The sequence below is a fragment of the Xenopus laevis genome, chromosome 8S, assembly GCF_017654675.1.
Source record: "Xenopus laevis strain J_2021 chromosome 8S, Xenopus_laevis_v10.1, whole genome shotgun sequence".
Taxonomy (NCBI): domain Eukaryota; kingdom Metazoa; phylum Chordata; class Amphibia; order Anura; family Pipidae; genus Xenopus; species Xenopus laevis.
The window spans coordinates 29,062,854-29,087,841 of record NC_054386.1 but is presented as its reverse complement, the minus strand read 5'-3'; the positions used below and the strand labels follow the sequence as shown (position 1 = coordinate 29,087,841).

At 44.3% G+C, this 24,988-nt stretch overlaps 1 protein-coding gene across 7 annotated transcripts in view; it reads right to left on the bottom strand.

Moving 5' to 3' along the window:
- The window catches only part of LOC108699905 (G-protein-signaling modulator 1), a 43,769-nt gene that overhangs the window by 9,443 nt on the left and 9,338 nt on the right, over positions 1–24,988 (bottom strand). For 2 of the 7 annotated variants that reach the window (XM_041575108.1, XM_018232575.2), the window contains 10 exons: positions 18,048–18,269; positions 17,241–17,376; positions 16,548–16,690; positions 16,151–16,274; positions 15,622–15,737; positions 14,644–14,799; positions 11,715–11,823; positions 9,376–9,490; positions 940–1,010; positions 553–717 (listed from right to left, as the gene is read on the bottom strand). In XM_041575108.1, the coding sequence (XP_041431042.1) occupies positions 553–717; positions 940–1,010; positions 9,376–9,490; positions 11,715–11,823; positions 14,644–14,799; positions 15,622–15,737; positions 16,151–16,274; positions 16,548–16,690; positions 17,241–17,376; positions 18,048–18,269 (1,357 nt within the window). Of the gene's footprint in view, positions 1–552; positions 718–939; positions 1,011–1,832; positions 1,857–1,971; positions 2,400–8,407; positions 8,433–9,375; positions 9,491–11,714; positions 11,824–14,643; positions 14,800–15,621; positions 15,738–16,150; positions 16,275–16,547; positions 16,691–17,240; positions 17,377–17,466; positions 17,546–18,047; positions 18,270–21,399; positions 22,139–24,988 lie in introns of those variants that run through there. The other 5 variants (XM_041575107.1, XM_018232577.2, XM_041575111.1 and 2 more) reach the window with 5 other exon arrangements.

Below are 24,988 nucleotides of genomic sequence, written 5' to 3'. Positions count from 1 at the left end.
GGCCACTTTAAGAAAGCCTGAACGGCCAGGCAGTTCAGTTGTGCAAAAATAGGTTTTCCTAGGGGGCTATATATTGGAGTGCTGGGGTTAAATTGTGCAGTATGTATATCAAGCCTGACCCATGTGTACCCAATAAAAAGGGATGAGCGGCATTTCATTGTGTTTTTTAAATTTTTATATATATACAGTTTGTAAAGTGATGGCACTCGCAGGATTTAAACAACAGACAAAAAATGTCAAAAAAACACAAAAGGTTTATTAGTCTGACGTTTCGGTCCCACACAGGAACCTTTATCAAGGAAACCTGTCTGTTTAAATCCTGCGAGTGCCATCACTTTACAAACTGTACCAATTATCTGCTTGAGCACCCAGGTCTCAACTACTTTTAGGCGCGCGCACGCACGCACACACACCCTCCCCACACACACAGACCCCCTCTGGTTTAACAATTCTGCTGCTCTGCGGTTGCTACGAGCACAGATCACAGTAACGAGGCAGATTTTTTGAAATTTCAGTCTACAACAAGAATCTAGAATAAGACGTGCTCCTTACCAGGGGGGGCATCTGTACCCTGACGTCATTGGTATCCAGAGCAGAGACCTCTTGCGAATTTGCCTCCGTGGAAATGTGGTGGTGGCGGTACTTTTTGCTCTGGCATAGCTTTGCTGCAAAGTCCTTTTTAATGTCGGGTGTGTGGTGGCTGTCTCCATTTTGCTCCTTTGGAAACAAGATGCATAAAGTATTTATACGTTACTGAAATATCTGCTTCTATTAGGACTATAAAGCCTATCTAACAAGCTTTTCAGACTCCATTTCAGTCTGTAGTCTCCCCAGAGCTGCCCAGAAAAGGAGCGCACTCTCTAAATGGAGCTTAGTGAATGATTTGCACCTCGATCCCTGGTTCCCCACCTTGTATTTTCCAGATATCCCTGTGCTCACCTTGTTGGAGGGAAATGGGATTAATTCCAGGCTGTCCATGCTGTGGCGCTGGAACCTCTTCGGCCTGGCACCTGAATATAATGCAAAAGGCAAACATTACTCAGACCGCTCGGTCTCCGAAAGGGCTCGATCATATAGTTAACCCATTATCTGCCATTGAGCGTGCCAAGTACCTGACCCTATTATCTCTGTGTCGTCTGGCTGAACAGAGGGGATGGTGGGGGGTATTGGAAGAACACCCTAAGATGAGTTTAGGGCACGGGGCTAATGGGAATGTGTCTGTACATCGAGGCTCTGCATTCTATAAGCACCTCCAGCCAAGTCCCTGGCACACTCATGTCCTTATTGCCTGGACCAGTGGGAGAGTGGGGGGTGCAGAGTCGCACGCAGGGACCCCAGGCTGGACATTACGTCTGCTGCTTGTTGTGCCCCTCAGACAGACATTAGCGGAGCAACAGAACATATACAGGTATTAGACCTGTTATTCAAAAACCCGGTATCCAGAAAGCTATCAAGTTACAGAAAAGTCATCTCCCATAGACTCCATTGTATCCAAATAATCCAAATTTTTACAAATGATTTCCTTTTTCTGTGTAATAATAAACCAGTAGCTTGTTCTTGATCCCAACTAAGATAGAATTAATCCTTAATGGAGGTAAAACCAGCCTATTGGGTTTATCTAATGTTTACATGATTTTCTAGTAGATTTAAGGTATGAAGATCCAAATTACTGAGAGATCCATTACGTGGAAAACCCAAGGTCCCGAGCATTCTGCATAACAGGTCACAGGTAAATAAATATATATATATATATATCCCTACCCTGGAATGCCCCCTGTCCGGCCCACTGTACTCATGAGGGTCCCCGGGGGAAATGAAGCCATAAGATATACCTGAGTGAAGTGTCTGTGCATCTATCGGTGCTTGTGGCCTGCACCCCTTAGGGCTTTGGCATGTCCGTATAGAATGTAGGATTACAAGATAAATGTCCCAGAATATTCTTCAGTAAAAAGATTACATTTGGTTACTCACAGCTGCCCCGATGGATCTAAACTCTTGCCAAGTGCTGAATGATTCCACATCCCCAACACTAAATATATTGGGGGGGAGCAAGGCCTCAGTCTGAACCCCACGATCAGCCGTCAGGTACAATAACCCACTTTCCTGTTTGCTACCGAGTCGCATCTCCAGCTAAAATCCGCCTGGTACACTTTGCAGCTCCCCCTCCCCAGCCCTTCTTAAAGTATTTATGGGCCTATTTGCCGAGCTCAGTGCAGAGTGATGGAAACTCTCTGGGGCATTACTAAATGCTCTCTCTGTCTCTCAAGTTTACTCTGATCACTGAAAACTTTCTCTGAGAAATTTGGCTGGGAACCGAGGAGGCGCTCTGCTCTTTCGGGATCAGAAAGGACGCCCTAAACCTGCAATTTTTTAAAATCGTTTTCCCTGCTGCTGAAATGACAGATGTGTGCAAGTCTGGGCACTAATTACACCGTTTCAACAGCTTCTTGTATGGGGGCTTCCGACGGGTCTCTCCGATCAATATCCGGCCAAGATATTGATCGTGTAGGATTGATTTTTTTCAAACCACGCCCAGTCTTTTAGTTGTAATCCCAATCTGCATACTGGGGAAAGAATCGCTCGTTTGACAAGGTGTATGGCCAATATCATACATACAAACACACCCCCACTGATTAAAGAGGTACTTCACCGTTTAGTATGTTATAGAATGGCCAGTTCTAAGCAACTTCTCAATTGGTATTAATTTATTTTCTATCGTTTTTGAATTATTTGCTTTCTTCTTCTGACTCTTTCCAGCTTTCAAATTGAGCGTTCACTGACCCCATCCAAAAAACAAAAAAAAACAAATGCTCTGTAAAGATACATTTTTATTGTTATTGCTACTTTTTAATTCCTTATCTTTCTATTCAGGCCTCTCCTATTCATGCATAGTTGCATGGATCGCTGAAATTGCAAACTGGAGAGCTGCTGAATAAAAATAACTCAAAAAAACAAATAATAAAAAAATTAAAACCAATTGCAAATTGTCTCAGAATATCACTCTCTGCATCATACTAATGTGAACAACCCATTTAATGTGGGGCTACCCAAGCAGAGCTGTCATTAGCCATATCTGACCAGCCAACATGGAGGCCACAGGGCACAAGAACACAACTCTCTCTTCTCACTCATGAATCAAGTGGGGCTGACACATCCAGGCTGCTTCTACACTGCACTGCATCTAATAAAGCGTTTTATACGCTCTGTGCCTGTTTCCCTTTCAATTAGGTCACTATCACTCAGCAGCTGACAATCCACAGGGGGATGCAAAGCTGTCAATCATCCCCAGCCCAGCAACAGCCTATCCAGAGAGCAGGGGGGCTGCTTCCCATCCTCTGCTAAATGCAGTTCGTATTGTGTGTCTGGGCGGAGCTATTCCGGCGCCCCCTTTAGTTAAAGCTCTGGGGTCCCTCTGATTTTGGGCTTAGAACCGACTAGAGAAACTGTTCTGCCAGACTTCATTTTCCCAGCAGAACAACATCACAAGACTTTCCTCTGCTCACTAACTTCATTCAGACTATTAACTTAGTTAGCTTGAAAAAGGACCTCATGTCCGAAACGTCGATATGCTACATTTAAAATAAAGGCGGTTTTAATGTGAAATTGGAGTGCTGCAATCCTTGTTTAATTAACTTAGTGAGCACAGGAACGTCGAGCTTAATGACCACAGGCCGCGCTGTTGTTTCCAATTCATTATAAACTGCTAATACAGTATCTTGAAAGCCAGAGAGAAACAATGTTAAAAAAAAAAATGCAAAAGTGCTTTAAAAGAGCCCTCCGATCAGTTTTTCATTTGTTTTGAGGGTTTACATTTCCTGTAAAGCTAATAGTTACCTTTAAGGTAACTATTAGCATGTTATGTTAGAATGACCTATTACTAGCAACTTTGCAATTGGTCTTCATTGTTTACATTCGTTTTTGAGTGATTTGCCTTGCTCTTCTGCCTTTTTGCAGCTTTCAAATAAGTGTCACTGAACAAATGCTCTGTAAGGCTACAAATGTATTGTTATTGCTAATTTTTATTCCTCGTCTTTCTATTCAGTCCCTCTCCTATTCATATTCCAGTCAGTGGATGGTTGCTAGGGAAATTAGGACCATAGTAACCAGACTGATGAAATTACAAATTGGAGAGCTGCTGATTAAAAAGCAAATAAGTCAAAAACTACAAATAATAAAAAATGAAAACCAATTGCAAATTGTCTCAGAATATCCATCTCTACATCAGACTGGATTTAAAGGTATACAACCCCTTTAAAGAGCATAACAGTCTGAGCAGATTGAGTTGGGAGGGGAAGCTTTCCCCTTGCACTTCTATATCTTTATTTATAGCCAAATACCCATGTTGGTGCCAGATCAGACGGCATTTTGCCTAACAGACTAAGGAAGACAGCATGGAGTCTCCACAAGCCGGGAAATCCAGTGGCAGGAGCTGATTTCATTATTAGTCATGGCTGGAGACATTTCGAGCGACACGTACAAATTAATAACCTATATGGCGACATTATAAAGCTCAAATCCAGTTGCCATTGAATAAATCAATGCACAGACATGACAAGCCGACAGTTGCACCTTCCACTGCCGGGGGCTCACGGGTTATGAAATCCTTACATACAGGGCACTATGAATAACAACGACTAATGTAGATTTAGGCAGGTTTAGTCTCCCTAGAAAGTGAACGAGCTGATTGGCCGCTTGCAGCTGAACCACTTTCTGCCTTACAGGCTCCAGATTCAAACTTCACTTCTCCTGTAACATCAGATCCAATAATGTTGATGTTTCAGAGTGGGGTGGGTATGGCCAGTAATATCCCCATATAAAGTCTGTTCTCACATAAGAGAAGTGGAACTTTCTGAGTTTGCTGCAAAGGTGGGAAAATATTTTAGCTCTGACTCAAGTGATAATGACATTAAACCTGTAAGAACATCACGTCTTTGCCACTTTCCTTTGCACTTATTAATATCATTATTTTAGACTTTCATATGATACGTCATTGAGTGTATGGAACGTTACCCAATGTCAGAGCAGCCCAATAATTTATTTCTTATTGTTCAATTACTTTGTGTCTCTAAAGGCTTGGAGAATAGCAACAGCTCTGCTCCCCACAGATGTAGCACCAAGTACAGCTCATTGAATGTATAAGGGCAACGGTAATACCCAGTATGTTCAGTTGACACCAACATAAAACAGCAATTTCACAAATACATATGTCATCATAACGGACCACAGATGGACCCTGCCCAGACAGAGGGTAAGGTGAGGGGCACAAACAGAATGAGTAACCACAGATGGACCCTGTCCAGACAGAGGGGAAGGTGAGGGGCACATTCAGAATGAGGAACCACAGATGGACCCTGTCCAGACAGAGGGGAAGGTGAGGGGCACATACAGAATGAGGAACCACAGATGGACCCGCCCAGACAGAGGGGAAGGTGAGGGGCACATACAGAATGAGGAACCACAGATGGACCCTGTCCAGACAGAGGGGAAGGTGAGGGGCACATACAGAATGAGGAACCACAGATGGACCCTGTCCAGACAGAGGGGAAGGTGAGGGGCACATACAGAATGAGGAACCACAGATGGACCCTGCCCAGACAGAGGGGAAGGTGAGGGGCACATACAGAATGAGGAATCACAGATGGACCCTGCCCAGACAGAGAGGAAGGTGAGGGGCACATACAAGTTATCCCGCACTGTATTAGAGGATTATGGGATTTTGCGTATCCTTATTACTCAGAGCTGAAGACAGAATACAGGAATGGGGGGATCAAGGAACATGTTGTTTGGAATTAACGTAGAAAGGCCCCAGAGCTGTATTATCCTCACTGTAATTTTCCATTTAATTGATAGTTTTTCTCTATCAGAAATTTACTTGACCTCCGGCATTGCAATTAGTCTGTATTGTTTGCTCATTCTGCCATTTACTTTCCAATTACACTCACCAAGCTCTTCATTACCTCAACATGTAACAATAAACTTCAGCTTAAATGTCACTTGGGAAGATTTATGGTTTGTCACAGGGAAGAAACATTTCAGCGATATTATGGCTTTATAAGGCATTTTCTTATTCATTAAGCACTGCCTTTAGCTATAACCTGCAGCAGTTAGCATTAGCAACGTATGGCCATGCTTAGCCTATGACAGAGCTTGACACTATCCAATAAAAACACCTTGTGACACAGGTCTTCCACTGGGAATGAGATAGGATCTGTGCAGCCACTGGGACTGAATGCTCTGTTATACAGATAGCTAGAATCTCAGCTGCCATAAAGCAGGGCAGGACTGCTGCTTCCAATATCACATTATAATACACAAAAGCCGTGAATATCTTGTAAATTATATCCTTATAAACGGTGAGTAGTGATGTCATCAGTTATAAACGGTGAGTAGTGATGTAATTTCTGTCACATGACTCACTAAAATTTGTGTATTATAATTAATAAAGTACCCCCAGTTGTAAAATATGAGGATATTATAAGTTACCTCGGAGTTCCATGACCTGTATAAAAACACTCGGCCTTCGGCCTCGTGTTTTTATATGGTCATGAAACTCCTCGGTAACTTATAATATCCTTATATTTTACAAAAGGGGGTACTTTATTCACTATATATTTTCATTATTATTTTAGTGTTACCATTCCTTTAAGTTTGCTAGAAAATCATGTAAACATTAAATAACCCCAATAGGCTGGTTTTGCCTCCAATAAGGATTAATTATATCTTAGTTGGGATCAAGTACAAGCTACTGTTTTATTATTATTATTTACAAAAAAAATGTCAATGAGAGAGGGCCTTTCCGTAATTTGGGTCTTTCTGGATAACAAGTTTCCAGATAACAGATCCCATACCTGTACATGAAAAAGCCTGATGGCAGGGGTGGTTGAGGCTTCTTTTAAGCCAGTGGGGTACATACCAAACACTGCATTCTGCCCCCGGGCCCCAGAATCCCATTAAACACAATTCAGCCCCAATTTATCCTCCAGCCGTTTCCCTTTTGGAAGGAATTGTGCTGGTACCTCCAGCCCATCCATTTGCCCCTGTCATTCCCCCCAATGAAATGCTGCCGTCAGTCTGTGGCAGAGATTGTATCTGCATTTCCATTACGGCGCGGATAGAGCCGGGTCCAATATCGAGTGCCCAGCAGAGAACAGGATGCTGAAATCTAATGTGCACCTGACTCAGCATGGCAGGGAGAAGTGAAAGGGAACGGTGCCAACCTTGTGTTCTGTTCCTCGAATAACCCAGGCCCCTCCCTACAGAACCGCATTCCCTATATACAGTCGCACTGTACACTATGGAGTCTATACCTCACCAAAAAATCACACCTACCCTCTTCAGTACCTTGCCACACCCTCAGCAGGTCCATTCTGCCTATGCGCTAACTATGGGCGCTACCCATATTTCCTCTACCAATAATCCTCTATCTGCCCTGAATGATTGGCAGGGCAATAACCATATGATACCACATCAAGGTGATTAACCCATTTGTCATGGTGGTACCTACATTGCCACAGGCCCCCTTCTGATGCAGAGGAAACTCACCATGCCCCCTCAATTTTAGCACCCCCAATATCCTTCTATCCATGCAGCTGCCACCCTGGGTGCTATGAGGGTTAAGCCTGTATTTATGGAAGGATCACAGTAATTTTCCACTCTGAATTCCCTGTGATTATAGAGAGCAAATGAGCCATTCTTCCCATCTCCCACCTCTATTCTTCCTCTCCCTCAGTCCCTTGATTTGTCTTATTCTCCCAGTGTCACCCTTCATCCTGCACCCGCTCCTTTCTTCCATTGCTGCTTCTATTCCTGGCTGGCACATGCTCCTTTTCTGCTTTATCCCCCCCCCCCGACCATCCAAATGACACTGATGGGCCTGTTCTGTCTTATTCCCCTGTCTCTGTGGCACAGATCTTTCTTTAAAGGGGAAGTTCACCTAATAATTTACTTTTGGTATCATGTAGATCAAAGAGCCCCCCACAGCCCAATGCTGGGCTTCTGAAAAACATGGAACTTTGTGTGTCTTTGCCCTTACACTGGGCACTTACTCGGGGAAGCCAACAGCAGCCAATCACACTACACCAGGAAAATCTAAATACAGGGTTTTTCCCCCCCTAGTTTTCAAGATATTATCAGCTTTACACAGCTCATATGAGCAATCTGAAACAGCGCCACCTGCTGCTCATTTAGTCAGACAAAAAACTGTCATGTTAAAGGCTTTTGGTTGCCCACTGTTAGTTTAACACACGGTGTCATGTATGGTGGTACCGGTGGTGGGTACAGACAAGTAACTTCAGAAGGAGAGACAACACCTTGGCACAAAGGGCCTATGATGTACTTCTGGCTATAGAGTTCCCTGATAGAGCTTGTCCAACGACACAAGTATTATGATGATAGAATATACAGTTACCTTTATTCCCAGCCTTGGATACGCAGTAAAATTCTAGTGTTCCGCTATGTCCCACATCACATTGAGAGCAAGTTAGGCTCAACTATAAATGGACTGAGTTCTCCAGAGCTTGTTCCCTGGGCCCGAGCTGCCTCCAGGTTTCCTGCCCTGTAGATAGGGGCTGTGCATAAACAGCCGCCGCTTTGCCAGCACACTGTGTGCTTCTGTTTACCAGCGGACCTTGGAAACCCAATCGATGGCACCTCTGATGAATGAGGTCATTATAAGGGAGAATGGAGTCAAGTGAATGAGCCAGAATAATTAACACTTTATAGTCCCACAGCATCCAGCTTGGACGTCACACAAGGACACATTAAATCCCTGCTCCTGCCCCCCCCCCCAGGGGTCCTTAGTGACCCCCTTTCTCATCTGCAGCAACAGCCGATAAAGATTATGAAATGTTATTACTGGAACCGCTGTCAGGCGGCCAGAAAACCTTTCCACTTCTCTGAATGTGTAAACAGGGGAAGATCCGTACAGGCGCACCTTAAAGGGGAACACCAGTAACCACCCTCAAGCCAACATGTTTTCCTGTTGCCCATGACTCATGCTGGGAGTCTCAGATTGGTAGCGAAAGCAATTGGTTGTCTCGGGGACTAGAGTCCAGAACAAGTGATTTGCCATGCAGTGCGGTGGCACCATACCTAGTGGTCCTATAGTAAACGTCCCTTGGATTTACCCCACAGGTCGGCCCTGTTGGATATTGGTATATAAGTAATTATGCACATTGGGTTGGTTTCAGGTTGAGGTTTAGTGCAGGCTGCTAACTTTGTATTGAACTGCAGAAGAACCCCCGACCATGAGGAAAGCCATGGTTGGCCAAACCCTATGATGGTCAAAGTTGAGTTTATAGCCTGCCCTACTCCATTACACCCTCAGCCAGCACCATGTAATAATTCCCCCAAACATTCTGTATATTGTAAGCCTACCTTGAGCCTCGTAGCCATCGTATTGGGGAGAAGAGCCTCCATCGTGGATGCCGAGGGCCGACAGTAGCTGCGTTACATTCATTCGCGCTGTCAGCTCGCCATTCTTGTCCCCAATCTGCAATGACAATGCCATTTGCACAAAGTGTCACCAATGGATACCGTCTGTATTGTGTTGTTATAATGTCATTATATATCAATCTCCTCCTGTAACGGAGCGAAGGGTTAATAACAAAGGGCCATGAGCAGACAAAGAGCCCTCACCCCAACGTCTTTCTCAGGGAAAAAGTCCTTGGAACTCAAACAAACCCAATGGAACTGGGGAACGTGCCAAGCAGCACAAGGATGTTATATAAGCGGGTTCCGGACACGGGCACCAAGGGAGGGCTGTTTAATTAATGTTACATTATGTAAATGATCTGAATCAGAGGGACCGGAGATTAGACTCTCAATACCTGTACCTATTATTCCATGAATTTATATTCATACAGATTGCCTTTTGTTTCCAGTCTGGCCCCTGCCCAGCAATATATTAAAGGTTGTGCCAGACATTTCCGTACCATGCTGGGGGCACTGGGAATCCAGCTGACGGCTGCAGGCGGGTATCGGGTCTTGAGTGCAAATGTTATTTGACCCGGCTCTGTGTTCTCCAATGGGGGTTGGGCAGGTAATGCACGTAGTGCATGTTCCCATGGCCTTAACAATATAAATATTCTCATGTTTGCCTCTCTGCCCACATATCTGCTGGCACTAGCTGCATCACACTTGCATCTTAGCTTGCCCTTGTCACATCAGCTTGTACCTGTTATCAGGGCTGTGGTGCCCCCGCAAACAGAATTGTACAGCAGCAGCCTTGTAGCTCTGCATTTGAAGGATCCAGTTGGTATAATTGAAGCCCAGGGTTATTATAAAGACAATCTACTATCAGATAACCCCACCGTATTCTTACCGTATTCTTACTAAGCAGCACCTACTATGCGCAAACCCTGCCCAGTTTCATAACTCAACCCCAAGGATACGACATAACTATTACCCCCAATCCAGTTTCAGATGAATAAAAGGAGCCATATGGAGTAGGCATGGAGCATATTTGGAGTAGACACAGAGCATGTATGGAGTATGCATGGAGCATGTTTGGAGAGGCACGGAGCATGTATGGAGTAGGCACGGAGCATGTATGGAGTAGGCACGGAGCATGTATGGAGTACACAAGGAGCATGTATGGAGTAGGCACGGAGCATATTTGGAGTAGACACAGAGCATGTTTGGAGGGGCACGGAGCATGTATTGAGAAGGCACGGAGCATGTATGGAGTACACAAGGAGCATGTATGGAGTAGGCACGGAGCATGTATGGAATAGGCACGGATCATGTATGGAGTAGGCACGGAGCATATATGGAGTACACATGGAGCATGTATGGAATAGGCACGGAGCATGTATGGAATAGGCACGGAGCATATATGGAGTACACACGGAGCATGTATGGAGTAGGCACGGAGCATGTATCAAGTAGGCATGGTGTATGCATGGAGCAGGTATGAAGCAGGCATGGAGTAGGCATGGAGCATACCCCTCCAATGCAGTAGCTAACGGTCTGTTCTGCTTGCTCTTTGCCCACACCCGACTGTAACATTTTTTGCAAGAAAAGCAAAATAAGCTCATTTCATTAAATTCATTTTCACTCTCTGACTCAGCAAACAGATTAGAATTTAATTTTAAATCTGCAAAATCCAGATCCCTGAGGAGATTAGGGCCACTAGATCAATGGCTTAGACATCCAGAAATGAGGTTAATGAGCATGAGAACCAAAGTGCAGGGCAAGTAACAGGATTCTACCCGGATCAGGGTTTTCAAGGGCAAGTTAATAAAACCAACTTCTGTATCTGATTCTGTATCAGAGCTTGATTCACCGTTCACCTCCACCATTTTTTAATTTATTGGCCAATCCTTTTGCTCAGTTTGGGTCCCCCACATTGAGTATTTGATCCTGCAGCACACATGGCAGAGCCAAAGGTTTGGGGTGCAACACGATGCTGAGAAGCATGACAGTGGGTGCCAGGGTCACTGCAGTACTTGCTGCTATTTAGGGAGAGGTAGAAGGCTCCTATCATGTTGAATGTTTAAAGGATCTAGAGAGTCATTTCATGTATTATGGGATATACAGCGCTTTTGGGCTTTCCATATTAACCCTGAGGTTAGAGGCTCAGTGAAGGGGATTCTGGAAGATTTTGTTGTTAATTGTTTAGTGTCGTTGAGTCCCATAATAACATTGTGGGCAGATAAAGCAAAGGCTTATTTTCAGGCTACATTGCCTTAATATGAGACCAATTGCAGCTTTACCTCCTCAGATATCTCCAGGTGCTTCTTGGCATAGGCCAGAGCTTTCTCATGGCTCCCTAATGATACGTAAGCGTTTCCCAAGCTCCACGCAGCACGACCTTCACCCACTCTGCAAGGGAGACGAGCATTATCATGAGCAATATTAGCACCTCTATGTCCTTATTATACATTGCAAATGCAAGACATACTGTAGGGGAGAGCGTAGAGCTTCCATCCAGCTGAACACCTCACTCATGCTGTGAGTCCCAGACAGACAGAAGGATCAGTTGGTTGCAGCATAATGATATTATTTCACTGTTCCACCCCGGTTGTTTCACTTGGACACCCATGCCCAGAACTCTATATTCCCAAAAAACAAGGAACAGTAACACCAAAACAAATGAAAGTGTTTTAAAGTAATGAAAATATCATGTACTGTTGCCCTGCACTGGTAAAACCAATGTGTTTGCTTCAGAAACACTACTATAGTTCATACAAATAAGCTGCTGTGTAGCAATGGCATAAATTGAAACAAAGTCTATATGGTACAGGTTAAATAGTGGATAACAGATAACACCATTATGTTCTACAGAGTTTATCTGCTATCTGCTGTGTAACCATTTGAATGGCTGCCCCCATTGCTACACAGCAGCTTATTTATACAGTATAAACAATAGTAGTGTTTCTGAAGCAAACACAGCAGTTTTACAAGTGCAGGGCAACATTACATTATATTTTTATTATTTTAAAACACTTTAATTTTTTGATGTTGCTTTTCCTTTAAAGCAGACCTGTCACCCGGACATAAAAACCTGTATAATAAAAGTCCTTTTCAAATTAAACATGAAATCCAAATTCTTTTTTTTAGTAAAGCATTCATAGCTGTTCATTTAGAAATCTGAGCTGTCAATCAAATATTGCCTGCCCCTCCTCTATGCCTAGGCGGAGCAGGCAATTACTTTCACTTTCCATTCAGCATTTCCTAGATGTCACTGCACTCCCAACATTCCCTCTCTAATTATCATTTATTTAAACAGTGCATGGGTTGGACATCAGGTCCCCCATTCTGGTGCACAAACAAGATTTTGAGATGATGCAAGGCTTCCCTTAATAACAGTGTCCACAAAATGGCTCCTGTCTGCTTGCTGTAATTATGAATTCCCTAACCAAAGGAAAGAAAATTCAAATAATTTATATAGTGTAACTAAAGTTTATTTTGCTTGACTAACGTGATAAAATAGGATTTGGAATCATTTTTTCGGGTGTCAGGTCCCCTATAAGCCTCTTCTATTCCCACAGAGCTGGGTGTGGAGCTATGCTATGTATTAGACCCAATCACTTCTCATATTTAAAGCAGAGTAGGGGGTTCTTCACAGGGAGGGCAGTGAGCTTGGGGAATGTCCTGCCTGGTGTTGGCTGATTTTGTGGCTTGGATAATTTGTTGAAAAAGATTATCCAAGGCTATTGTGATACTAAAATCTGCAATTAGTGTAGATATGGGTATATAATACACAAAAGCCATGAATATCCTGTAAATTATATCCTTATAAACGGTGAGTTCTGATGTCATCAGTTATAAACGGTGAGTTCTGATGTCATTTCAGTCACATGACCCCTGAAATTCGTGTATTATAATAAATAAAGTACCCCCAGTTGCAAAATATGAGGATATTAGAAGTTACCTCGGAGTTCCATGACCTGTATAAAAACACTCGGCCTTCGGCCTCGTGTTTTTATATGGTCATGAAACTCCTCGGTAACTTATAATATCCTTATATTTTACAAAAGGGGGTACTTTATTCACTATATATTTTATGTGCGTGTTTGTAGGGGTTGAACCTGATCGAACTTGATCTTTTTTCAACCCAATTTAACTATGTAACTATATTGTCTCAGTCTCAGGGCTCCATCTAGTGGCCTTGTGTTTTCTGTCCAGATTTAAAGAAACAGTAACATCATGAAATTAAACTATAATGTCATGTTGCCCTGCAGTGTATTAACTCCATTCAAGCACAGGATACACAATATATAACAGATAAGCTCTATAGAATACTAGTGTATACTACATAGCTTATCTGTTATCTGATGTGTATCCTGTGCCTTTTCTCCTTTTTCAGCTTTGAATGGCCTTCCCCCATGGCTACACAGCAGCTTGTTTATATAAACTTTAGTAGTACTTATCTGTTATCTACTGTGTATCCTGTGCTTGAATGGCTGCCCCCATAGCTACACAGCAGCTTGTTTATATAAACTATAGTAGTACTTATCAATTATCTACTGTGTATCCTGTGCTTGAATGGCTGCCCCCATAGCTACACAGCAGCTTGTTTATATAAACTATAGTAGTACTTATCAATTATCTACTGTGTATCCTGTGCTTGAATGGCTGCCCCCATAGCTACACAGCAGATTGTTTATATAAACTCTAGTAGAGTTTCTGAAGCAAACACACCAGTTTTACCAGTGCAGGGCAACAGTACAGTATTAAATATTTTTTTAAAATATTTTCATTATTTGGTGTTACTCTTCCTTTCAGGTGTATTGTGGCATGCTTGGGATCTGGGCCCCATCAGGGCCGGATTTACATAGTGGGGCCCCTAGGTCCACTGCCGTTCATCACCCCTCTCCCCTCCAGGGGGACCGGAGCAATGGGGATTGGCGCATGGGAAATTTAAAAAATGATTGTATCTCCAGCGCATCCCCAGTGTTTTTGAACCAATGTGGGTGTGGTTAGGCAGCACGCAGCCCCCCTAAAATCCTGCCGCCCTAGGCCCGGGCCTAGGTGGCCTTTCCATAAATCCGAGCCTGGGCCCCATTAACAACAGATGAACTACCACTAGGTACACATCATGTAATAAGGCTGCCCAATTATTTTTTTGAAAGTTCTGGATTCGTTGGAGGCAAGAAATCACTGGAATGAATTAGTGGAAGTTGCGCAGCCCCAGCTCACCTGTCTCCCAGTTCCTGTGCTATGGAAAGGTGCTTGAGATGGAACTCTATAGCCCGCTCATAGTCCTGCAGCAGTGTGTAAGTGTTGCCCAGACTATAGCAAGCCTGGGCCTCCACCGCCTGGTCTTTCAGCTGCCGGGAGAGCTGCAAGGTCCTCCTGGAGAAAAAAAGAAAAATGCTGATTAAAATAATAACCGGCTGTTATCCACCGGCCAATATTTCCCACAGGCTTTGCTGCTTTGTATATGAAATTAAGTTATTTGATTTACCCCAACCTAAATAATGAGGTCCTAGGTCACATGAACACAAACTTCCTATTGGCAGGAATGGGGGGGGGTGCCCTGATAATGCCCAGTTCATTATGAGGGTAATGCCTTATAATTTGAGGGTGCCCTGATAATGCCTCGTATAACAGTTAACGAGGCATGGGTGAGGGGGGCATCCAGTTCCCCAAAAAATAGCTGATAGTGGAACCCACAGTGTGCAGCCAGAATATGTAGGTACTACGCTGAGGCTCATAGCAATTGTACATTGTCCGTGGCTGGTAAGTCTGCGAGAGGCACATTCTGCTGGTGTCAGCAGTTTCCACTGGCAGATGCCAAGGTTACAAGGGCCAAGGATGATCAAAATAGAATTGCCTTATAGTCAGGCGTCTACTGAACAGAAATCCAGATTAACTAAAGCTGCTGAGTAATGGAGGAATGACAGGAAGAACCTCAAATAACCCATAGAGATACCTGAAGGCTACTACTAACGAATAGCAACTATCTCAGACTAGCCAGTCTTTGAAGGGTGGGGTAACTAGAAGACCAACACCAAATTCTCCCCAATATGTACATGTATATTTGCCCTAGTGTTCTGCATAGCCTGGAAGGGGGATGATGTCGAAACCACAGGGCTTTCTAGGAACTCTCACTCTTTGGAGCAGATCTCAGAGAAAGGCCAATAGTCTGGTGCTAAGGGCACAGTCTTAACGTACTTGTAATATTCTGCGGATGCATCGAACTTCCCAAGGAATATGTGGGCATTTCCCAAGTTGCTGTACGCTCTCCTCTCTGCCGCCTTGTCTCCAAACTCCTTGGCTATGGCCAGTCTCTGCAGAAAGGACACACTAGTTATTTCAAGAAAAAGAAAGAAATACCAAAATATCAGATTTCGATTGGCAAGGAAACAAGCAAATGTTTGCCAAATTCAAAGACCCAAGTGGCGGATTTCATGTGGCTAATATCACCTTTGCTGTGTCACAAAGGGATCCCCTGCAGGCCTGTCAGGAGAGAACAGTACCCACAAACCAACGATCATCTTCAGCCAAAAAGACCTTCCAAGCTTCTCTATTGATATCTGACCAAGTCCCAGTCAGATATTAGAAGTGGAGATTGATAAGTCCCATACCTTGGCCAAAATGATTCTATCCCAGATCCTATTTGTCACGCCATGTAGAGCCAGTTTAAACAACTATGGCACTAGTGCTTGATCTGCTAAAAGTCGCACCAAAGTGCCCTACTTACCTCTTTATGAAAGGCAATGGCCTCACTGAAGTTGCCAAGGAGGTAGTGGGTATTGCCAAGGTTTCCATATGCCCGACCTTGGGCTGCCCTGTCTCCCAGTTCTTTTACAAGTGCCAAGTTCCTCCTGTAATGGAAAAGCACCCCATGTTAGCAAGTCTTGGCTTAAAGCCAATAAGATCTATCAGCCCATGAGGCACAACATACTGCAGGTGACCCACAGCTACACCTTCATTTGCATTTTTGTGCTTAGAGATGGAGTAGGTACTGTACATCTTATGTAGCTATGGGACCCTATCTCAACAGTTGGCCCTGAGACACATTTGGTGGAATGATGTCAATGAGTGATAACCAATGATGACATAAATGAAAAAGTAATAGGCAGCGGTGGCACACTTACTGGTAATATTCTGTGGCTTTTTCTAGAGTCTCCTTGACATCCTCAGACAGGTCTCCGGGTATCTGGGGCATATTCCAGCTTAACTGCTTTCCCCTGGCATGGAACACATTGCCAGCATTATACAAAGCTCGCGCCTCACCCACCTGGATGAATAGAGTGCATATACCATATTTATTACAAGATCTATTAGTTGCAGATAAAAACAAAGAGTGCACTACAAGGATCACTACCTAAGTCAACAGTTAGCTCAGTTGCCCACTAGGGGTCATAGTAACGTAACAGTTATCCTCCATATTTTTGCACTTTCTTTGAATTGCAGCTGGTCTCTCTATTCTAGAGCGAAGGCATGGGGTTGCCCCTATGAATATATAGTGCTGCCTGTGTTCAGAAGTCCTGTTATTATATGAGAGGTGTGTGGGGGGTGTCAGGTACGCTTCTCCCCCTACTGTCTCCAAACTGGCACATCATCAGACATGTATGTTGCAACAGAGCCCTGTACTTATGGATAACCAGTACATCTCATTTATGGCACCTCAGAAAGGCAAACTGTTTTTGTGCCCCACAGGTTGCACCATGAGACACAGATATTTGTGCTTTTGGAAGCGAGCAAGAGTTCACCTCACCCTATGCCTGCATTTGGCGGCACGGCCTCCCAAGTCCAAGGGGGAAGACCCATTTGATTTCTGGACTTACCCTGTCCCCCTGCTCTAGAGAAATATCCAAGTGCCTCTGGCAACAAGCAATAGCCTCATCGTACTGGCCCAAGATCTTTAGGGTATTGCACAAATTCCCGCTCGCCTTGGCTTCTCCAATATGGTCTCCGATGGATCTGCAGTGAAATATAAAGCAACATGAGAGTATGTTCCAGGGCCACAATAAAGGGAAGTTTGAGGATGGATCATCTGTTCTGTGCACCAACCTGTTGTTAGTTGGTTTAAGTGATGCTGCCCACACTAATGACTCAGGACTGGCCAATAGTCTCTCTCCTTTGGCACCACCTAGATATAAAATAGACTCTGGCTACCAATTATGGACACTGGATCCCCCAATAACTAAATCAATATGAAAGCAGCAATGAACAACCTATCAAAGTCTCATTAATGAAGCTTTAAACCAGCCACTTGCTGGCTAGGGACGGTAGCTGAGGGGGCAAAGCTTCAAGACCAGATTTGGACCTATTTGTCCTCATAGAAACCCAAAAGGAAAGTCATCCACTTGATAACCCTCAAGTAATCGTGGAGCCCTAACTCTAAAGTGTTGGACACTAAAAGGGGAGTTTGTAATTGAAAAAGCCACAAGACCACTGCTTACATGATTAACCATAATGTAATATGTTAGGAGCATATTATGGATTCGAAACTACTGAATCTAACTGTAAAGCCATTTAAAGCAATGAGGGGTTGAACTTGATGGACTTTGTCTTTTTTCAACCCGATTTAACTACAGTATGTAACTATGTAATGACACATCAGAAGACGCCTTAATTACATAGACACTTACCTTGCCAAAGTCAGGTCATGTTTGTGATATTCAAGAGCTTTGGAGTACTCCTTCAGGTAGAAATAAGCATTGCCAAGCTGACTGTATATGGCACTAAGCGTCTTCAGGTCTTCAGTTCCAACCTGTACTGCAGCTTCGAAGAAAACGGCTCCAGCTTTGAAATCGCCGGCCTTGCACAGACGTTCCCCTTCTAATGCTAGCTCCAAGCAGGAGGCCTCCATCCTGGCAACGAAAGAAGAAGAGTCACTGGGTCAGTAAGGAGGACATTTGCATTGGTAACCAGTGGCACAGTGACCTCAGTATTCAAGATAAGTAGCCCCAAACCAAACAGAAGCTCAGCAATTCCTTCCTCAAAGAAGATCGAACTTATTCGATTTCGCTTGAAGACCAACCTGAACTGCAGGAGATAATGTTACTTCAGGGTCAAAATAAGTAATTGAAATAGGATGAAATCCTTCAAAGTAGAAGGCCTGGCACTTAGAATTACAGGTGTCTGCAAATATGTCTGCTACATTCAGGTCTGCAATGTCTCCAAGAACATTTTGGTTCAAAATCTTGGCACTTAGTGGTTCAGAGGAGAGCCAGAATGCATCAGATCTGAGAAACACTGGTTCCGCCTCTCTTTTCTATCTCAGAATGACCCTCGGAAAGCTGTTGGACTAACAGTGGTTTCTTTACAGGCACTAAACGCTCTCAGGAAATGCCTCCCAAATTTTATGTAACAAGTCATTTTTAGCAAGTCGTATGACACAATACGCCCACCCCAGCCCTGAATACGTCCTTCACAAACTCACACTGAGCTGCTGTCACATCAACCAACTCAAACTAGACTTTAAGTGTATATAATCTTTGGAACTGTATCTCCTGTCCTATTGCTCCTAAGAGCTCCGTGACATAATTAGCACCTCTGTCCCTTAACACATGTTGAGGTTAATGGCTTAACAGACTGAACACTTTCTACATTGGATCCGTGATTGGAATCAAGTTAAATACCAGCCCAAAATGTTTTCTCTTAATCTTTTTCCAACACGATGGATTGTGTCGAAAAGTGTTGTGAGATCACTCCCTCATTGTACTGACAATTCTGTGCCTCCTGTGGAACAGTTTGGAGAAAGCTCTTTCCTGTTTCATTACAATTATGTCCCATGCACAGAGCCAGGGCCATACAGAATGGGTTTGCTGAGATGGGAAGAACCTCAGCCCAGAGCCCTCAACCCAACTGGACCCCTGTGGGATGAACTGGAACCCCGAATGTGAGCCTGATCCCCAACATTAGTGCCCAACCACACTAATGCTCTTGTGGCTGAATGGAAGCAACTCCCAGCAACAATATTCCAACATCTAGTGGGAACCTTCCCAGAAGCTCTGGGGCAGTTATAGCAGCAAAAGGAGGGGCATCTACAATTAACCCCTTGGTTTGAGGAGATGTTTTAAATGCAGCGGTCCCTCTCTAGGTGGCTGTTAATTGTTTCTGCACTGCTGTTTCAGACTGCTGAAAAACTATAGCAGTAGCCAACTGATTAAGAGATGTGAAAGAGAACTGACTTCTGCTACATTGTCTCAAGAGTCAGAAACAGACTTTAGCTGCACAGAGACAGGCTATCAATCCAGTCAGGGCAGGGCAATACCAATCCCAATGCCACAATAACTAACATCTGGAAAACCCATGTGTGTGCTTCTCTGCAACAAAGGAATGTTACACATCCCAGAAATGAGGGGTTCTTTCCTGAGTTGTCATGGTAACTTTGCACCGGCACTAGAAGCAGCACAATCCTGTTCAGTGTTTATTTGTCCTTGAACAGAAGGGCTGGGGCCCACACGACTGCTTTCCCTGAGTTTGACTCTCTGAAACTGCAACTCTCCAATTCTAGTGCAAGTCTGGCCCCAACCCCATGTTTCAAAGGGCCCTATAAATATGCATGGATATTTAGGGTTTGATTGTGTGACCTGTGTATTGGAATGGCTGGGGGATCGGGAATACTGCTGCCCACCAGACATTACATTTTCCAAAGCTGATTAGTACTGGGCACAGAATATAATGCAGCAGTGCACTGATTAATAGCAACATAATGGCACCAAGATACATGGATTACATGAATATGACCTGCAGTGCAACCACACAAACTGCGTTAGACTCTCTAGTGCTGTACCCCAATTCCCAGCATGCCTTCCTCTCCACTATCTCTGGCTCCATTTTACAACCAGTTTCAGGGGAAACAATCATATAAATTAAGGGAATGGGAGATGTAATTAGTACTGAAATGCTTGATAAGGAACAGAGCCATATTCGGGGGAGGGGGGTACTGGAGCCAGGGGCTCCATGACAGGAGGGCACCCTAATATGAAAAAGTGTGAATCACAGGTTGTCAAAGGGACAGGACTTGTGATTAAGAGGCAGGATTTAGGCAGATCATGAGCACTGTAAGGCCAGTGAAACCCACACTTTAATTTTTGGCAGGGCCCACCACCCAGAGGGCCCAGGACACCAGTGGGTTAATGACTTAGTATATGGGGCCCTTGTACTTGTTATTGGGTTGCAGTGGTTTGTGCGACAGGCTGGTAGAGGAATCAGTGAGGGCCTGAAAATATAAAATGACTGAATCTTGCTAGATTTGTAGGCAAATTTTGCCCTTTGAGGCGAGCAACCTTGCAGTTGAGTTACCACATAATGGCATTAGGAGAGAAGGAAATTGCCAAGTGACACAACAATAAACACTTGGGCACTTCTAAACGGTCGGATTTGCTTTCACTATAAATGCAGCCTTTCATATAGAACAATGGAACCCTTTATTCCCCTCTCCGTCAGCCCCAAATATCCCTGCACTTCACTCGGTGCCTGGCATTTAGGAATGTGCAGCTTGAAGCCCGATTATACTGTAAAACCTGTTATTCTATATACTTAATATGTTGGGGCTCCTTCATCATGGGGGGAGGCACAAAGTAACGCTTATTGCTCACAGTGCATTATGGGTCGTATAACTAGAAAGAGCCAAATGTATCTGGGAGAGACAGAGATGATACATTAAGGGACAATCAGGTCCTGGAAGCAGCTCCATAAATCAGGCCGGTTCCTATCCACACTTGGCATGAAGAGCTGCCCCCGGGGGGGGGGGGGGGACAATATGGCGATGGAAAGAGTATGGAGCACTTTAAATGCCAGTCCAATGCTGCACAGCCAAGTGCAGCAGTGGAAGCGGGACGAGGGCTGGGCACAATATACTGGCATTTGCAGATTTTAATGTGAGTGCAAGAATGAACCCATGGCCTGAGGTCTGATCATTTTCCTCCGAGCTACTAAAAGGGCAGCCATGTGCACAGGAGCAAACTGGGGGCCCTTATTTTGTCACTGTACCTCTTTTTCTGCATGCTGCGAGTCTTCTGGACATAGAGCCACAGTTCCAAGGCCAGAGGCAGGAGAAGAACCCTTGGCCGGGGGCCGCAGTGCACAATCCTACACATCGCCTTCTCCCCCAGACTAAGGCTGGACGTATCCCCTTTAATCACAGAATCCGGCATTGTGCTGGTGAAGTATATCAATCTGGTAACCTTAGAGATCCTTCCCATAGCACCTCTGCATCCTCAGACGTCTACAATAGGGTCAATATTTAGGCAATCAGTAGGGCTATGGACAATGCCGATTCCTCTAGCTGTAACCTGGTGCCAAGGAAACAGGTGGCGAGGAAGTATTTCAGATATATAGTGCCGGCATGAGTCAATCCATCTCCTTCATTTACAACCAGGAATGCCAATGAAAACAAGCACAGACATGGGCATCTTCCAGGGAGCAGATACTATGTAGTGTAATGTCCCCCCCAACCAAAGCGTCTGCTGTGTCGGCTCTTAGTTCAACAAACAGATAAGCCTCACATCAAAGAGCTGAAACCCTCTACTCCAAAATGCAGTGGTCCGATGTGGCACAAGCCCAGTTGGGTGCAAAGAGGAACTACTGATGATGCGCAGCTCTCTCCATAGAGGTTCTTCTGACCTCCCCTTAAATGATTCTTCCACCAGACTTAAAAGCCTGAGATTCATGACCCGTCCACAATTTGTCTGACCACTGTCAATATCAAAGCAGTTGTTTCTAACATACTGCTCTTATCCTGCTGAAAGGAATTGAATCCCTTCTGATCCGGCAAATCTCTGCTATCAGTGCAATGACAAAGCGGATCTAGCCAAGCCTCACCATATGCTGTCATTTCAAACTGCCAAATTCCTAACCCACATAGAGGGGAGTATAGATGCATAGAACATGTCCACCAACTGATGGAACCAGGGTCGCCAACAACTGTACTATTGGGAACAAGCCTCAACAGGTGCATATAAGCAAGATATGTTTTGGTACCTACCTATAACAATTACAATAAGGCACCTGTGTGCTGAAACTTTGCTCCAAAAGCCTAACCCTTGCCCAGCAAATCTCAGTAGGTCTGCAGGATATAACCCCCCATTTATGGACCTCGTGGGCTCTGATGTTTTTAGATCACATGAAAGGATTCTTCGGGCTGAGCAGGAATGTTTGCACTTCAGTCAGGCCAGGAGTTGATCTAATAGAGAACAATACACCCAGCATGGCTGCCTTTCTACTGTTCCAAATGAAATGTGTGGGACCCCAATTAAATGTAGAATATCTCCTGCAGTGGCTTCCACAATATATGAATTAAGCTGCTGCTAGAACCTTCCCGGCACAGCCAGTGGGAAATTCACTTTAAATTTCTATGTCATGGACTGCACCATCACAAATTTCTTTTCTTTAAAATGCCTTTATTGAAACATGGGCTCTGACCCAAACAATCGGCAACGTTTCAGACCGCCATCGGTCTTCTGTCAACTCACTCAAGGATACCAAAACATGACATAAGAGACACAGAGAAGGAAAGAGTAGGAACTGGAGAAAGAAGGGTAAAGGAAAGAAGAGAAGGGCACCACCCTAAACCTCTGCCCATATGGATCATCCAGCAATGCTGAATATACGGCCTCAAGATCATAAAATCTATGATGGGATGGTGTTGATCAGGGGCCGATGGGAACACAACTATGTGACATCTTATTCTGATCTATGGAGAGTGACAGAAACGTCAGCAATAAAGAGAGAATTTCCCAGCCTAAAACCAAGAGAGAGTGACTGGGGCATCAGTATCAACACTTGCCTTCCTGTTATGGTTATAGGTCATGCCTCTCTCATTTAGGGGAATCCATCCTGACTAATCCTCATACATGGCAAGAATAACTTCCTTCCTTCCTTCCTCTTCAGCTTAACACAGAAAGCACAACTGCCCGGTACCACAATGCTGCCCGGCCTAATGAATGTACTTGGTACCAGACCTGCACTGGCAGTCAGTGGATTAGCTCATAGCAGAGAGATCCCATACAACTGTGGCAGCATAGTTTTTCCCCTGTGCTAAGCACAATTCAGCAGGAACGGTCCTCTAAGTTTGCTCATAGACTGCACAGAAAGATCCCATAAAACTATGGCAGCATAGGTATTCCTCTGTACTAAGCACAATTCAGCAGGAACAGCCCCCTAAGTTTGCTCATTGACTGTACATAGAGATCCCATAAAACTATGGCAGCATAGGTATTCCCCTGTACTAAGCACAATTCAGCAGAAACAGCCCCCATGCAGACCAAAGTGTCCCATTAATGTTACAGTTCCATATATACAGTATATCCCCAGCCTCACATCATAGTAACCCAGCACAATGCTAGTAAATTGTAGTACCGACTACTGATCACTATATACCATGATGGGCCATGCCGAGCCCCCAGGGAAGATTGCATTGAATTATGCATATATATACTATATAATTATAAGGAAAGGCCCCCTATGGGCCTTACAAATAGCTTTCCCTATAATCACAAACAGAATCCGATGCTCTTGGAAAGTGTTGGCAACAAGTGGCGCATGTCTGTGTGTAGGTTGGAATCAAACACTCGCTCCATCTCTGGCACAGCTTGAGAAACACAGGGCACATGGGGAAACGTGTGGGTGGGAGTCACTGTCATATTGTACTGAGCTCATTCCACTGGAGCATATGCTTTCCTGGCGCTGGTACCAGAACTGATTGCGTGGTCCAAGGCTCCAGCTGATGCCAACTTATTCTCACAGCTCTGTGTGTTGTGTAAATATTATGACTTGTATCAATGTCCCGATATAACAGTTACCCCAATATTTCTATATATCTGTAACCTTGTTATGAGCTAAGTGGGTCCAGCCTGAAGGCCAGTTAGGGGGAGATTTGGGGTGAGGGCTTATTTGTGCCCTGGGTACCCCTGGAACTATAGCAGGGTGACTGTTACCCCAATGTTTCTATATATATGTAACTTTGTTATGAGCTAAGGGGGCCCAGTTTGAAGGCCAGTTAGGGAGAGATTTGGGGTGACTGCTTATTTGTGCCCTGGGTACCCCTGGAACTATAGCAGGGTGACTGTTATCCCAATGTTTCTATATATCTGTAACCTTGTTATGAGCTAAGGGGGGCCAGTCTATGTATTTGCAATTTTGTATTGCCATGCAAAGTGTGGATTTTTGGTACAAAGAGCTGATGTTCTGGTATTCATATACGGTAACACTTCTGCGCTTATAAATATATCTCAGCCCTCTGAGATTCTGTCCAGCTGGGATTCTGTGCTCTTTAACTGAAGAATAAGTTCAAAGTCAAAATGCCTGCAGAATGGTTTTGCTGACTTGTGAAAGAGAAGTGGTTGCTCTAAATGTAGAACAGATGCACAACACTGACTTTCCACTGAATTGCAAAAATACTGCCATTCTCTGCCACACACTGAGGATAATGGTTTCTGGGCTGTGGGATAGCAGGTATAGTAGGGAGAGTTGTTAGCAGGTAGTGCAGGAGGTAGTAGGTATGTGACTTTGGGTTAGCAGGTATAGTAGGGAGAGATGGTGCCTATAGTAACAGTGGGAAAATAGTCTCTGGGAAGGGGGT